Below are 15,484 nucleotides of genomic sequence, written 5' to 3'. Positions count from 1 at the left end.
ATTACGGGGGAAATAATGACCGACAGGTGGATTGAGCCCGACGCGTAGCGGAGGGCTTAATCGTTCACCTGAAGGTCATTATTTCCCAGTAATCACCGCCTCAATATACATTATCCCGCTTAGAACACGGCCTACAACTAAATCATTCAATAATCTGACAAAAATAATTATTCAAATATATTTTTTAATAGCGTTTTCAACGACAAAGCGGTTTCATTCGTAATTGGCACACAAGACACCACAGCTGCAACTGGTTGGCCTAATTAGTAGTGGCTTGCTGACAAAAGACTCTTATCAACTGATTAATCCAGGTGTGGCAGAGCAGCGGTCGGTTGTCGAGAAATAATGACCGGTGAATATTGTTGATTGACCAATCAGAATCGAGTATTCAAGAGAGCCGTGTTCTAAAGAACATTAACTCGGTGACATTCCTGATACCATCCACTTCCATGATCTCTATACTGTATGTTGTAAACACATAACTTTCACAATAGTGAACAAGCACCCCCACTCGGCTCATTCAGGGCAGGCTTAGTTTTATAACTTGTAGGCTACCTGCTGCTCCTGCACATCACATCACAGGCTAAATGATGCGACATAAATATAGCCTACATTATGTAAAGTCATGGCATAAATGTGTTTTTATTGAAAAAGTAGGCCTACGTGTCAAGTAAGCTAAGTCTTGTTGGAGCGGACATCACAGTACAACCGTGTTACGGTTGTCACTCGACTATACCACGTTGTATAGGACGAATCAGCGTGACCCTGCGGCAGTTAATAGTATGAGTTGTGCCAAACAAACGTTAATATCTCAAAAACTATACATCACATCGCTTATATTTTGACATTCTGAGTGAGAGCAGAATTAGCTCAAGAGTTTGATGTATAATAATACATGTTGTGTTAAAGTTGTGTGAACTGTCACAGTTTTTTAAATGTAAACAGAGTTAGCCGGCTAGAGTGAGACACGCAAGCCTCGCGCCACTTGGGCTCCATAGGGTTCCATTGCCGTTGCCACCCAGTGACGTGGTTTGTTTACAAAAATGCTGCTCGGCTGATCCCTCATATTTGCAATGGATATATATATGGCCTGGATTACATGTAGGCTATGTTTCACATAGGGTTGTGTTTTGATTTTTATGTTTTATTTTGTCCAATATTGAAATGTTCTAGAATTGCATGTTGTGTTAACATAAATATTATTTCTATCTACCACTTAGCCTACTTAGGCTGATTTGGTTGCTTTTTCTTGTCAAAATGTATTAAGCCTCAATGCATGCTGGGAGAGATGCACATGTGTGTCTGTGTGTGGCGTTTGGTAGGGGAGCCGGCGCACTGAATAAGGCCTGGTTTTGAAAAGCGCTAACCGCAAAATTAACGGCAGTTGGGAAGATCGCTTTAGGCTGGTATTTAAGGCTGAAACGCCCATTCTGGCCTATTCTGGCACTGCGCCACGCCTCTTCAGCGTAAAACGCATTTCGGGGCGTAAAAACGCTATCTCCCCGAGTCACGGGTAGGCAGTCGCAAAGCGTGTTTTTTTTGCGTTTAATGCCAGTTTAGCGCCTAAGGCCAGGGGGTAGATAGAGCCCTATTTCTCTGTTCTCTCTAAAAAAAAAAGGCTTTTCTTTCTTGATAATAATATGTACTGCAATGACTGTGAAAACAAATTTCCTGCAGGACAATAAAACTATATCCATATCTATCTATCTATCTATCTCAGTTTACTTACTTTAACAAAGAATCATACAGCTTCCTTCCAAACTTCTCCTTCACATTATGAGCCGTGTCCCTGTGACAGAGGGAAGAACCTCAGAAATGATCTAATGCGTCCGTGTCAAGCCAGAGCGTCACCGCTGTTCATCACACTGAAGAGCGTCACTGCTGTTCATCACACTGATATTCAAAATGGGAAATGTAGCCATGACTAATGTGGATGTGAAATTGACAGTGTTTGTGGTCAGAGAGACCATTCTGTAAACAGAGGGTTGTCGGGTAAATACCTAAAATATAACATGTAAAACGTGTGCTGATACTCTAATGGTATGTTGGCACCAGTGGGCAAGCTTGGCCCTTCCCACCTGAAGTCCAGGAAGTGTTCCTGAAAGTGTAGTTCCTCGAATGGCCACTTAGGGCTGGGTGCAGTAGGCATTCACCCCATGTTAAAATGCCTGACTTTGTAACATGCATGATATAACATCTTTCCAGTCAGGGGCAAAACATGGTTTTGGTCTATATAGGTAATTTCACCTTTTCATAAGCTGCCCTCTTCTCCAGCACTTGAACAGGGCAGTCGCTTTATTTCTCGCTCTCCCTTATCTCCCTTCTTTCCCTTCTTTCCCTCTGCCTGCAACACAACACCCAGAGCAAACTTGCATTCGTCTACTCGAAATGACAAATATGGATTTATTGGATTTACTAAGCTGGTCTCTCAACGCAAATCAACTAAACTTTGAGGAATGCGGGGTCCGGAGAACACCCACCCTCTGCCCAGACGGATCTTTCGCCGCGGGGCACGGGAAGACAACAGCGATTGACCCTAGGCTGTGACGTCATGAAAATTGAGATGGGCGGTCAGTGAATTTGAACTGTGAAAAATGGATCATATCTGGATATATCATAGAAATTCCACTGATCTAAGGAGAATATGAACTAAGTTGGGAATCAGAGACTTGACACCTGCTGTTGACTTTCTGGTCTGTGTGACCCTGGTCTGTGTGACCGTAAGGAATTCCAGGCAGCCAAAACATTCTATCCTAATCTGGACTCTCTACTGCCAAGGACGCAGCTCTCCTGATTTTTCGTCTGCAACTGAGCTCTTTCCCCCCCAAACCCCCTGCCTTGTTAGCGCTTGCATCCTCCCCCCCCCCACCCGTTTTCCTCGGCAACCCCCCCCCCCCCCCCCTGCTGGTAATCCTGTACATTTACAACAAATGTATATGTATTGTATAATATGGAAGTGTGCCTTATTACTTTTCAAATTAGTAATAATGTGAATTGAGTGTATTTCATCCATTTCATTTAGATGCTCTGTTCAATGCAAGACGGCGCCGCCCATGGCTGCTGTGGCGTTACTGTGCTCTTATGTGAAAAAAGATTAATGCACCTTAATGCCAAAACAAGTTCCTATATGTTACATAACATAATGGCGAATAAATGATATCTGATTCTGATTCTGAGGGTGGTCATTTTTATATAATTAATTTGTAGTAAAACAGATGATAGAAAAGGGGGTGATTGACAGGTAACATGTCCAGTGATCGTGCAGCTTGCCGATCACGGACCAATAGCAGGCGGAGCTGCGGCTCTGGGAAACCCCCATCTCACATGAGCTGTGCAAAGACCCAAAGATGGCGACATACACTTTGCTGCAAAAGTGTCCAAAAAGTAGTGGATGGCTTTGTCCATATTCTTTAGGTGAGTGGTTGGCACTAGGTTGTTATAAATCAGGGTGTGGCATACCAGAGCTGTTTGCGTATCGCCTGCCCCTTCAGAGACTCCACATTAAAGTTGTTGGTTTGAGCCGGCATGATGAAAAAAACTACCACTGTCACATCATTTCTATGGACCTGTGGAAAGAGAGGTGAGAAAGATACAGGGCGTTAGGGTCACGTGACAAAATCATCATAAAAAACATCATCCGAATAGTAATACAAAGTCACAGTATGTCAATAATGTGAACTTGTCAAATTTCAACATAAAAATATGTAAAAAAAAAAAAAATCATGTAAAAAAATTATTTGCCTGTTTTGATATTGTTTGTTTGTTTATCAAAAGGATCCCCATTAGCTGACGCCTAGACAGCAGATAGTCTCCCTGGGGTCCAAGAACAATACTGCCCTGCAAAGCCAAAAATGGGTAACTCGCCAGAGTGTAGAACTGACAAAAATGACTTTAAAGTTTTGTTGTTGTCTAGCCAAATGTATTGTAGGGGGAAAACTGGAAATGGGTTCTGTGACGGCTGCACCCAATCGCCGCACATCGTGTCAGTAAACATCTTTAAAAACACCTCTTTCCCTTCATTTAAGTTAGTTTGTATCAGCATTTACGTTTACATATCATCATCACCACCACCACATAACAAATCGACACACAGCCTTAGTTTCAAAACACCATCAAACTTTATTTGCATTATTGATACCACATGTTTCTAATTTGAGTGCACGCATTTTGGTTACCATGTTTTATCATTTTGCTATGCTTATATACAACCTCCTTCTTTCTCCTCCTCCATGCTGGGGATCCATGCGTGTGTCTCGTCGGGAGTCGCCCGCCACCTCTTCCGGATACGATCGGCAAAGACTGAACAAACGTTCCGGACCCTGCTAAATACCAGAGGTGGGGGTGGTGGACTGCACCATCTCCCGGGAGACTATGGGGGGGGAATTAGCTGTAGTCTAGTAGTTATGTTAATTTATGTAATGATACAAACGTAATGCTAAACAATTCCAATGCTAATGTGTTTATATTATCTACCTGTTATTTGTGTTGGATTGTTTTGAACATAGTAATTTATTTTTGTATAGCTTAATTAATTTATCCCCCTGCTTAATTTTGTGTGTCTGGCCAGGCCTATATATACCCCTGAGTTCCTCATTTGCTTTTAGGCTCCTCTTCTGTTCAGTTGTTTTTTCTGTTTAATTATTAGCTATATTTTGGGCCCACAAATTATGTTTTTCATTATCTTTTTGTAATTCACATTTGGTTTTGTTACCCTTTGTATTCATTTTTGGGTAAATAAAACCCCTAATTTTGCACCTTCTCCCTGTGTCCTCGTGCCGACTTGCTTGGTCCATCACAATTGGTGTCAGAGGTGGGATATGCAAGTAGAGGACACAGGTAATTCTATTTTTTACATTTTTACCACCTGCCTCATCCTCTGGAAATGAGACGTGGAGGCAGAGCAAATAGAGGGGGCGCTGGCCAGGAGCAAGTGGTGGCCCAAGTGGTAGCAGATCTTCCTGAGGGGGAAGAGGAGCAAGAAAATGAAAATGGAGGTGCCACATGGCCTGATGGCAACCAGGGGGCTGATGGTGAGGATGACGTCGCCTCATCAAGGGAACCAACCCTTGGAGACCTGACTGGCATACTCCGGGCACACATGGCGCAGCAGCAAAGCCGGGACAATCGATGGGAAGCCGAGACAATACGGCAAGAGCAGAGGTTTAAGGCACTACAGCACCACTTTAGTCTCCTCCAGCTGGAGGTTCAAGCACGGACTTCCCCAGTTCCGTTACCACCCAGTAGGGGGCAGAGCCCTCTAAGGGTGGCATCCACAGACCAGGTATATGATTCTGCACAGGACGGTTGGGTCCCGGGAGTCAGCCAACAAGGTGGCAGCCAGTCTGGTCAGTATCGGTTCAGTAAAGAACCCAAACTTGAAAAATTGACTGATTCAGATGACATTGAACATTTTCTAATAACTTTTGAGCGCATTGCTGTGGCATGTCGGTGGCAGAGAGCAGACTGGGCCTTTCGACTCATACCTTTACTTACCGGTAAAGCCAGAAGCGCATATGTACATATGGATGTTGACGACTCACTTGATTATGATAATGTCAAAATGGCAATTCTGCAGAAGTATGATATTAATCCTGAGACATACAGACAAAGGTTTCGATCGTTGGAGGTGCAGGCCAATGAAACCCCTAAAGAGCTTTATGTAAGGCTTAAAGAGCTGTATGGGAAATGGGTCCAGCCTAAAGGCAAAACTATGAGTGACATTGGGGAAATCTTAATATGTGAACAATTCTTGAGAATGTTGTCCCCTGAGCTACAGGTGTGGATCAAAGAGCATGATCCTGCTACTGCTGCGGAGGCTGCTGGCCTTGCCGATGTCTTTGTGGCTGCCCGTCGGAAAAATCAACCGTGGAGCCATGTTGCTTGGAGGGGGCACAGGGACACACGGAGACCAACCTCCTCTCAGTATGCTAACTTCCGAACATCCACAGATGTGGGTAAGCCTCCTCAAAGGGAGAACCAACCAGTGACTTTCAATAGCTCAAAATCAAGAATACCTATTTGCTATCTGTGTGGACAGGAGGGGCATACTAAGCCTATGTGCCCTAAAAATTCTGCCAAGTTAACACAGATGTGTTATGTTCCAGGACTGAGCCAGAGTTTAAGCTGGTGGAGCCGGTAAGGGAAACTACAGTGGAGATCAATGGCCAGGAGCTCAAGGCCCTGATCGACACTGGGAGTTCTCAAACCCTTGTCCATCAGCAATATGTACCACCCCGGTTTGTGCGCACCACTGAAACTGTATCCATCTGCTGTGTGCATGGTGATGAAAAGCCTTACCCCACTGCTGAGTTGTATATCAAAATACAGGGACAAACATACCTGCTCAGTGTTGGTGTTGCTCATAATCTGCCCTTCCCTGTCGTACTAGGACATGACCTACCTGTTCTGCTTGATCTACTGCAGCCCCCAGCGGTGGTTGGGCTTGATCTGCTGCAGGCCCGCCAGACCTGCAATGTTGCCCTCACCCGAACTCAGGCAAATCAGGCAAAGGAACCTGACCAGATCCTCGCTGCCTTACCCTTCTATGACGCGGAGGTAGAGGGTGAGCCAGGTAAAACACGCAAGTCTCACAGGCAAAGGAGAAGAGAGAAGTTTCACCATACAGTTGTGCATCCACAAGCCGAGCAGGCACCAGAGCTTCCCCTAGGCTTCCAACTTCCCATTAACATTGTGGAAATGCAGCAAGCAGACTCCAGCCTGACTGACTGTTTGGAGAAAGCCAGAGGGAAAGGGGAAAATGAGGCTAAGTTTGAGGGTGGCTCTGAAAATTACTTTCTACAGCAAGGTATCCTGTATCGCCAGTATAAGGCCGCTAAGCAGATGGTGGTTCCAGAAGAAACCCGGGGAGTAATACTCTCCTTGGGACATTCTATCCCCTGGGCTGGCCACCTAGGGAAGCACAGAACCACTGCTCGCATACAACGGCATTTTTTCTGGCCTGGCATGCGTAAAGATGTTGCAGAATACTGTAGAAGTTGTCCTCAATGCCAGTTGACCTCAGGTAGAGGCTTTACCAGAGCTCCCCTTCAGCCATTGCCTATTATAGGAACCCCATTTGAACGGATTGGAATGGATGTTGTTGGTCCCCTGGAGAAGAGCAAATCTGGTAACCGGTTCATGTTGGTGATAACAGATTACGCCACAAAATATCCTGAAGTGTTCCCTCTCAGAACTGTCAAAGCAAAGTGTGTTGCATTCTGTCTCGTGCAGTTTTTCTCCAGGATGGGCTTTCCTCGTGAAATACTCACTGACCAGGGCACTAACTTCATGTCCCAGCTCCTGAAGGATGTCTACCGGCTGGTGGGCATCAGGGGTCTTCGAACAACACCTTACCATCCTCAAACTGACGGTCTGACTGAACGCTTCAACCAAACTTTGAAACACATGCTCCGTAAGTTTGTCAGTGACACTGGTTCTGACTGGGACCAGTGGCTCCCGTACCTGCTTTTTGCTTATCGGGAGGTACCACAAGCATCCACAGGCTACTCACCATTTGAGCTCCTTTATGGACATGAGGTAAGGGGGCCTCTGACACTCCTGAAGGAGATCTGGGAGGGAGACAAGGAGGTGAAAGAACCAAATAATGTTGTCTCTTATGTTATCCAGATGAGAGAGAAACTGGAGAAAATGTCTGCTCTGGCACAGGAGAACATGGCAGCTGCCCAGCAACACCAGAAAAAGTGGTATGATCGGTCCGCCCGGGAGAAGAGCTTCAAACCAGGCCAGAAAGTCTTGGTGATGCTGCCTACAGATGAAAGCAAGCTACTGGCAAAATGGCAAGGTCCCTTTGAGGTAACTAAAAAACTTGGTCCCACCACTTACCAAATCTCCACTCCAGGCCGCTCCCGCTCTACCAAGAACCTGCACATCAACCTATTAAAGGAGTGGGTGCCCAGATCGGCGCAGCACTCAGCAGTGTTGATGATCAGGAGGGTCCAGGATGAGGAAGTTGGTGAAAAGTATCTACCTGGGCGTACCTCTCCTGACATTGATTTACATCATCTATCACCAGAACAGCAGGCTCAGGTGAGGGCTCTTTGTGAACCTGAAGTGGTCCAGGAAAATCCTGGCCGCACCAATGTGGTGGAACATGTAGTTGTGTTGAATAAAGAGGCCTCCATCAGACGTATGAGTTACAGGATCCCTGAAAGCCTGTTGGTGTCCCTGAAGGAGGAGATTGATCTCATGCTGTCCCTGGGCATCATCGAGGCTTCAAAAAGTGAATGGTGTAACCCCATCGTTCTGGTACCAAAGAAGGATGGAACAATCAGGTTCTGTATTGATTTCCGCTATTTAAACTCAATCTCAAAGTTTGACTCGTATCCAACGCCACGCATTGATGATCTGATTGAACGTCTGGGCCAAGCTAAATATCTGACTACAATTGACCTTTGTAAAGGCTACTGGCACGTTCCCCTTTCCCAGCAGTCCCGTGAGCTGACAGCATTCCGGACTCGGTGGGGGCTGTTCCATTTCACAGTTATGCCCTTCGGGTTGCATGGAGCACCAGCTACTTTCCAGCGGCTTATGGACCAGGTACTGTGGGGGCTGTCAGAGTTTGCCTCTGCTTATCTTGATGACATTGTTGTTTACAGCACCACCTGGGAAGAGCACCTAGAACACCTGGGGATGATCTTCCAGTGTCTCAAGAAAGCCGGCCTCACCATCAACCCCTCCAAGTGTGCTTTTGCCAGAGTCGAGACTGAGTACCTGGGCTACATCATTGGGCACGGTGTCATCAGGCCTCGAATCCAGAAGGTCCAGGCTATTCAACAGTGTCCACTGCCTCAAACTAGAAGGCAGTTGAAATCATTTTTGGGCATGTCAGGTTGGTACCACAGGTTTGTACCCAACTTCTCTGGCAGAGCTGCCCTCCTAACTGACATGACCAGTAAAAAACATTCCAGTCGGCTGAGGTGGACAGAGGAGGCCCTCTTAGCCTTTAAAGACATTCAGCAAGCTCTTAGTAAGGATCCAGTATTGCGCTGCCCAGATTTTGCTAAACATTTTATTCTACAGACTGATGCCTCAGATCGGGGTCTAGGTGCTGTCCTTCTGCAGGGGCCACCTGAGGACCGACACCCCGTGGCCTTCATCAGCCGAAAGCTGTTCCCCAGAGAGACGCGTTACTCAACTATTGAGAAAGAATGTCTGGCGGTGAAGTGGGCCATCGAGTCTCTGAAATATTATCTTCTTGGACGGGAATTCACCCTTGAAACCGATCACAAGGCGCTGAAGTGGATGAATAGAATGAATAGAATGAAAGACTCCAATGGAAGGATCACTCGCTGGTACCTCGACCTGCAGCCCTACAGATTCAAGGTACACTACATCCCAGGCAAGGAGAACGTGATTGCCGACTACCTGTCCCGCTGTTCCAGCGAGGTGCCAGAGGAGGGGGTGTGTGTGACGGCTGCACCCAATCGCCGCACATCGTGTCAGTAAACATCTTTAAAAACACCTCTTTCCCTTCATTTAAGTTAGTTTGTATCAGCATTTACGTTTACATATCATCACCACCACCACATAACAAATCGACACACAGCCTTAGTTTCAAAACACCATCAAACTTTATTTGCATTATTGATACCACATGTTTCTAATTTGAGTGCACGCATTTTGGTTACCATGTTTTATCATTTTGCTATGCTTATATACAACCTCCTTCTTTCTCCTCCTCCATGCTGGGGATCCATGCGTGTGTCTCGTCGGGAGTCGTCCGCCACCTCTTCCGGATACGATCGGCAAAGACTGAACAAACGTTCCGGACCCTGCTAAATACCAGAGGTGGGGGTGGTGGACTGCACCATCTCCCGGGAGACTATGGGGGGGGAATTAGCTGTAGTCTAGTAGTTATGTTAATTTATGTAATGATACAAACGTAATGCTAAACAATTCCAATGCTAATGTGTTTATATTATCTACCTGTTATTTGTGTTGGATTGTTTTGAACATAGTAATTTATTTTTGTATAGCTTAATTAATTTATCCCCCTGCTTAATTTTGTGTGTCTGGCCAGGCCTATACCCCTGAGTTCCTCATTTGCTTTTAGGCTCCTCTTCTGTTCAGTTGTTTTTTCTGTGTAATTATTAGCTATATTTTGGGCCCACAAATGATGTTTTTCATTATCTTTTTGTAATTCACATTTGGTTTTGTTACCCTTTGTATTAATTTTTGTGTAAATAAAACCCCTAATTTTGCACCTTCTCCCTGTGTCCTCGTGCCGACTTGCTTGGTCCATCACAGGTTCATTATTTGTTTTTTTATGTAGTTATTTATCTACTTATTTTTTTTATCTCAAACCTGACCTTTGACCCTTATTTGGAAGTTACCTTACTCTGGCTTTGCATTGTCTGCAAAATAATAAGGGGTGATGCCAAGTGAAAAGACAGTAACTTCAATTTGATCCTTCACTTGGTTGCTTATCACTATATATAAAACCAGTATATATGATAATAATGATAACATAGACATGAAGTCTAATGTTCATGCACATTAGGCTTAATAATATATGTATCAATATAATATAACTAGATTATCAGGCCGCTACACATCCTTCAAGCCTAATTTGGTAGGACTCTTGTTGGCCCGTTGTGTGTCTGTGTATTGGCGCCTCTGAGGTTAATGTCGTATGAGCTGGCTCCTCATGGGTTAATGTTGTATGAGCTGGCACCTCTGGGGTTAATTTCATATGAGCGGCGCCTCGGGGGTTAATGCTGTATGAGCTGGTAACTCAGGGGTTAATGCCATATGAGCTGGCACCTCTGGGGTTAATTTCATATGAGCGGCACCTCGGGGGTATACATTGCATACATTGCATGTATGCATGTAATGTATGCATGCATGAATGTATGCATGCTAGTATGTATTTTACATTTCTGTATCAAAGAGTGAAATTTGACTCAGAGGTCAAATGCATCTTGACGTCATCTGAAATCAGCCTTGTCTAATTTCTCTTTTGAAGCATGACACAATTGAAGCACTGCAGTAACACATACATGTAGGCTAGCTGAAAGGCATCAGCGGGGCAGCTAGCGGTTTATCATCTGTGTGAAAGTGAAGTAGCGTACCTTCAACAGGTAGTTCAGTCTGGACAGAAACTCCAGGAAAATATCTGCTCCCTTACCTTCAGCAGGTAGTTCAGTCTGGACAGAGACTCCAGGAAAAGACCTGCATCCTTACCTTCAGCAGGTAGTTCAGTCTGGACAGAGACTCCAGGAAAAGATCCGCTCCCTTGTTCGAGAACTCATAACGTCCAGCGATGAAGAAGTAAAGGGTTTTCTCCAGGTTGAAGTCCAGGTGGCTGCCAGGCCATGAGGAAGGGTGTTAAAGGGAGATACCACTCAAATTAAGGATTCATACATGTCTATGGTGCCCTTACAGTAGCTTAACTCTCTCACCAAGCCAGACACCAGAGAACTAAGACTCCTCAAGCTGTAAAATGAGTGCTTACAGTACAGTATATTGAAGACAGAAACACTATACATTGACCAATATACAGTATAGGCTAATGGGTCAATATTGGCCTTTTATAGAATACTGGATGTCGGCCATCCACTTCCGATTCTTAAGGTCAGCTGTATCAGGCTAAGATTTAGACCTATCGCTAAGTCACGCCCCGAACGCAGATGAGCAAATCACAGCGCGTGTAGCTCCACAATACACTTGGACAACCTGAGCCGAGAGCTCCATAGAGAAGGATAGAGAAGCAGAAGGAATCGGGATTCGCCTCTGGTTTTATGGTGTTTCATACAGTTATAAGTAGAAAAGAAATGGTCAAACGATGTGCATGGGGGTAAATGCAACATTACGAGGTATCCTGGGAGGCCACGCAATGGATAATAAGAAACTAGTAAATGTAGATCCACTCACATCCACAATGATGCTGCTGTTTTGGAAGTTAAATATGCAATCGTGGTGACAGCGAGATTACCTTTTTATTTATACAGGGGGAGTCTCACTGAGAGCAATGCTCTCTTTTTCAGGAGCGCCCTGTTCACATTCACACACATTCATACCTGGAAGCTGACCAGTACAACCACAGTCTGATCTGCTGGCCACTGATCAGCTCCACTGGAGCAGTTTGGGGTTAAGGGCCTTGCTCAAGGGCACCTCGGTGGTGGTAATGAGGGAGGGGCAAGCGCTGCCTTTTCACTTTCCCCACCCAGATTTATCCTGCTGGTCCCGGGGATTGAACCGACGACCTTCCGGTCACAAGCTCGCTTCTCTAAGCGTTGGTCCACCACTGCCCCTGAGATGAGTCTTCTCCCTCATTTGCCTTCCGTGATCCAAAGGTATCATGAAATCATCATGGTATTCAGAAAGTCAGCAAAAGAAAATGCTGAATTATGCGAGTTTTATTAGAAATTAGCAAAGTTGACCAATCAATTAGATGGAAAAAGGATTGCAATCAAAGATGACTCAATTTCCCGTGTTCGTTAATTCTGGTGGAGAGTGAAAGTGAAAAGTGAAGAAACGACACCAAGTCTTGGACTGAAGTTCAGGTCTCCTCCAATGAAGAAGCAATCTTTATTTCATCAAGCAGTGGTTTATATACAATCAAATTAGAGGCTGGATCTTAATAGGGGAGTTTCCATGTGTGGGTATGCAGATTGCCAATTTCGCTATTCTCATTGGGTGCTTATCTTCCTGGGGGGTGTGCAAACAGGTGGCTCAAACTGTGTACGTGCACATACATACATATGCACACAGAACGTCCTGCGCACACACATACACGCACACACTCAGAGAACATCCTGTGCACACACCTACACACACACATTCAGCATCTCATACGTCACAGGCGTCAGCTCTCAAAATGCATATCATGCGTCACAGGCGTATAACGAAACTAGTGGAAAAACCCTGTGGTTAAACCATGCATGCTTAACCTCTGTTCTTTATGTCTTCATGGGGACTAAAAGACGGCACCTTAACCACAACGCCTTTACTGAGACGAGAGACGACGCAACACCTCTTAACCACAATAGGCATGGAAATAAACGTCCATCTTACTTTTAGATAACTGAACTGTCGACACTTTTGTGTGTGACCTCAGCAGAAATGTCAAATGGGGACAGAGGACCTGTCTGCAAACCATTTTCCCCTCCTGCTTTTATGAGGAGGAACTTTGACCTTAAGGAAACTTGGATCAATTCCAACAGACCCCCTGTTTACATGATTTACTTATGTAACTAAATAGTTGAATTTATCCAATCTAAATCAATAATCATTTACCTGTATTTTGTCCTAACCCTTCAATTTTATAGCAGCATTTTAAACATATTAAAAAGATATTATAAAAATAAAGATAAAATAAAATCCAATAATCATAGTATAAAAATACACAACTCAAATAAATCTGTTCCAGGATTCATGACCTCTTGTCTTCAAGCTCCATATTTCCAAGGACTATGTAAACACTGCCTCAGTGAATCTATGAGATTTCTTCCACCATCCAGGCCATCGTTATGACCTTTCAGAGCGCTTGAATCCTTCTATTCCTACTGCTCTGTAATAGTTGTGTCTTCATTTAAATTCTGAGTGAAACAAATATTTTAATAAAAATATTAAAAATATAAAAACATACACAATGTTAATAACATAAAAGTATAAGAAAATAGAAACATACAACCACATCATACATCTTAGACTGTTCACTTCGCCCAAGAGCACATCAACTCGGTAAAAACTCCCGGAGACCTGTTTTTATTTTCAGGAGAAACCTTGTTGATGTATCCTGTGGGTCTGTGGTACATTCAATGTTCCTAAAAACAACAAAAGTCTATTATAAACTATAAAATTCAATATTGCATAGATTGACTTTTTCAAGAGTCCTACAAGAGTCCCCTTAATTTTGTTTTAGCAAGCTTTTGTTTTAAGAGTATAAAAGTATAAAATGATAAAGAAACAATATATTTTCCACGCTCTAAGGCCAGTTGGCCTCACTCAACTGCCTATATTATTTTCATAACCTCAGGTCCCAGCCGGTACACCTGTTTTTACATCTTTTGTGAGGAGCACAAATCTAGGAAGCTTGTAACCCCATGTCACAAGGTTACGGCGTTTCTGTCCCTCTCTACACTATTCTGTCTTTACCTCACACCGGTTCATCTCCTTCTTCTTCCCATTCCAGTCTGACTCCATTTCTTCCATGATTTAGCAACAGCATCTGTCTCTCAACGATTGGTCCAGCGTTTTGCTTTGAGCTGCTGGTGGACTGCCCTAAAGGCTTCCTCACTCTGATTTCCCTTCTGCAACTGCTGAATATAAGCATCTTAACCTGTACCAACTACAACTCTCCGTTCCTTGGCGTATCACGATACGTTACAATATGTTATTTGTTAAATCAATTCACCTATGGAAGAAAAGATTAATACACACATGCTTTCTATTATTTTATCCTAATTTTAACTTAATTAGGTGAGAGTTAATGAACTGTTAAAAGTGATCTTTCGGTGACCCTCTAGACACAAGTAGCTGCAGGTTTTATTGTGGGCAGGATGTGGAAACTCCCCCCCCTCTTTTCTACGGGCTTTTTAGAGACATCTTCGTTTGCTGGATAATCTACACGATGCGCTCTTTCCATGCGGTCAAAACCACATCAAATACATACAGACGTCTGTTAGTTTCGATAGCGACTGATATACGCCTGAATGAACTTTTGGCCCCGGTGAGCTGCACCATACGCTTGCAGGAGACCCTGCAAGAGATCTTTGCAGCAAAACACCGCCCGATGACAGTGGAGCAGAGGTCACATGAAACAATAGAGCATCAAAATGTGTATTTCAAAAATAACATATTTAAAACATAATAAAATATATAATTGAATTAGCATAATGTATTTCAAGATGAAAATACATATTACATGATTAAATATCAGAAAACTGAGGAACATACTACATACTTGACTTTCGACATCCATAATCTTGCACATGAGCATAACTAAGCTTAAAAACATTCAAAATAACATTATCTCTGCCTGAGATTGGCATCTGTGTCCCATTCGAAGCCGGATACCTGAATGAGGAAAGGAACGTGAGAAATCCCATCAATCCCTCTTTATACACCTTTAACAAAGATGTATAACTACTTACTCAACTCCGCAGCAAAACTGATCTTTCCTTTCATTCTGTAACATAGCCTGTACTCCATTAGCATTGCAATTTGAATCATTTTTAAACGTACCCTTCACTTATTATCGCAACTGTTATACTGACTATCCTGGCCGGCTCGAGGCACCGCCCTCTTTGTGCATAGATGATTGACATATCTCCAAACTCCTACTCAGGCATCAAAGCCCATGCCACCTTACTAAACGAACCATGTCTACCAAAAACGTCTCTTCCCACTACAGTGAAACCGGCCGTAAACCCTGGCCTGCAACGGGCAGCCACCACATACATCGGAAGCTGCAAACACTTTACCACTCCCCTAGACTTCCAATTACGGAAGATACCGTTTC

At 44.0% G+C, this 15,484-nt stretch overlaps 1 protein-coding gene across 1 annotated transcript in view; it reads right to left on the bottom strand.

The window, feature by feature from the left end:
- Positions 1–15,484, bottom strand: part of gys2 (glycogen synthase 2) — a gene marked incomplete at both ends in the record, with an annotated part of 71,017 nt that overhangs the window by 12,140 nt on the left and 43,393 nt on the right. The window contains 3 exons of the mRNA XM_083655564.1: positions 1,730–1,789; positions 3,460–3,566; positions 11,203–11,323. Of these exons, the coding sequence (XP_083511690.1) occupies positions 1,730–1,789; positions 3,460–3,566; positions 11,203–11,323 (288 nt within the window). The remainder of the gene's footprint in view (positions 1–1,729; positions 1,790–3,459; positions 3,567–11,202; positions 11,324–15,484) is intronic.

Source organism: Poromitra crassiceps, assembly GCF_964638095.1.
Source record: "Poromitra crassiceps genome assembly, chromosome: 2".
NCBI lineage: Eukaryota > Metazoa > Chordata > Actinopteri > Beryciformes > Melamphaidae > Poromitra > Poromitra crassiceps.
The sequence above is the reverse complement of the archived record's forward strand: the minus strand, read 5'-3'. Positions and strand labels throughout refer to the sequence as shown.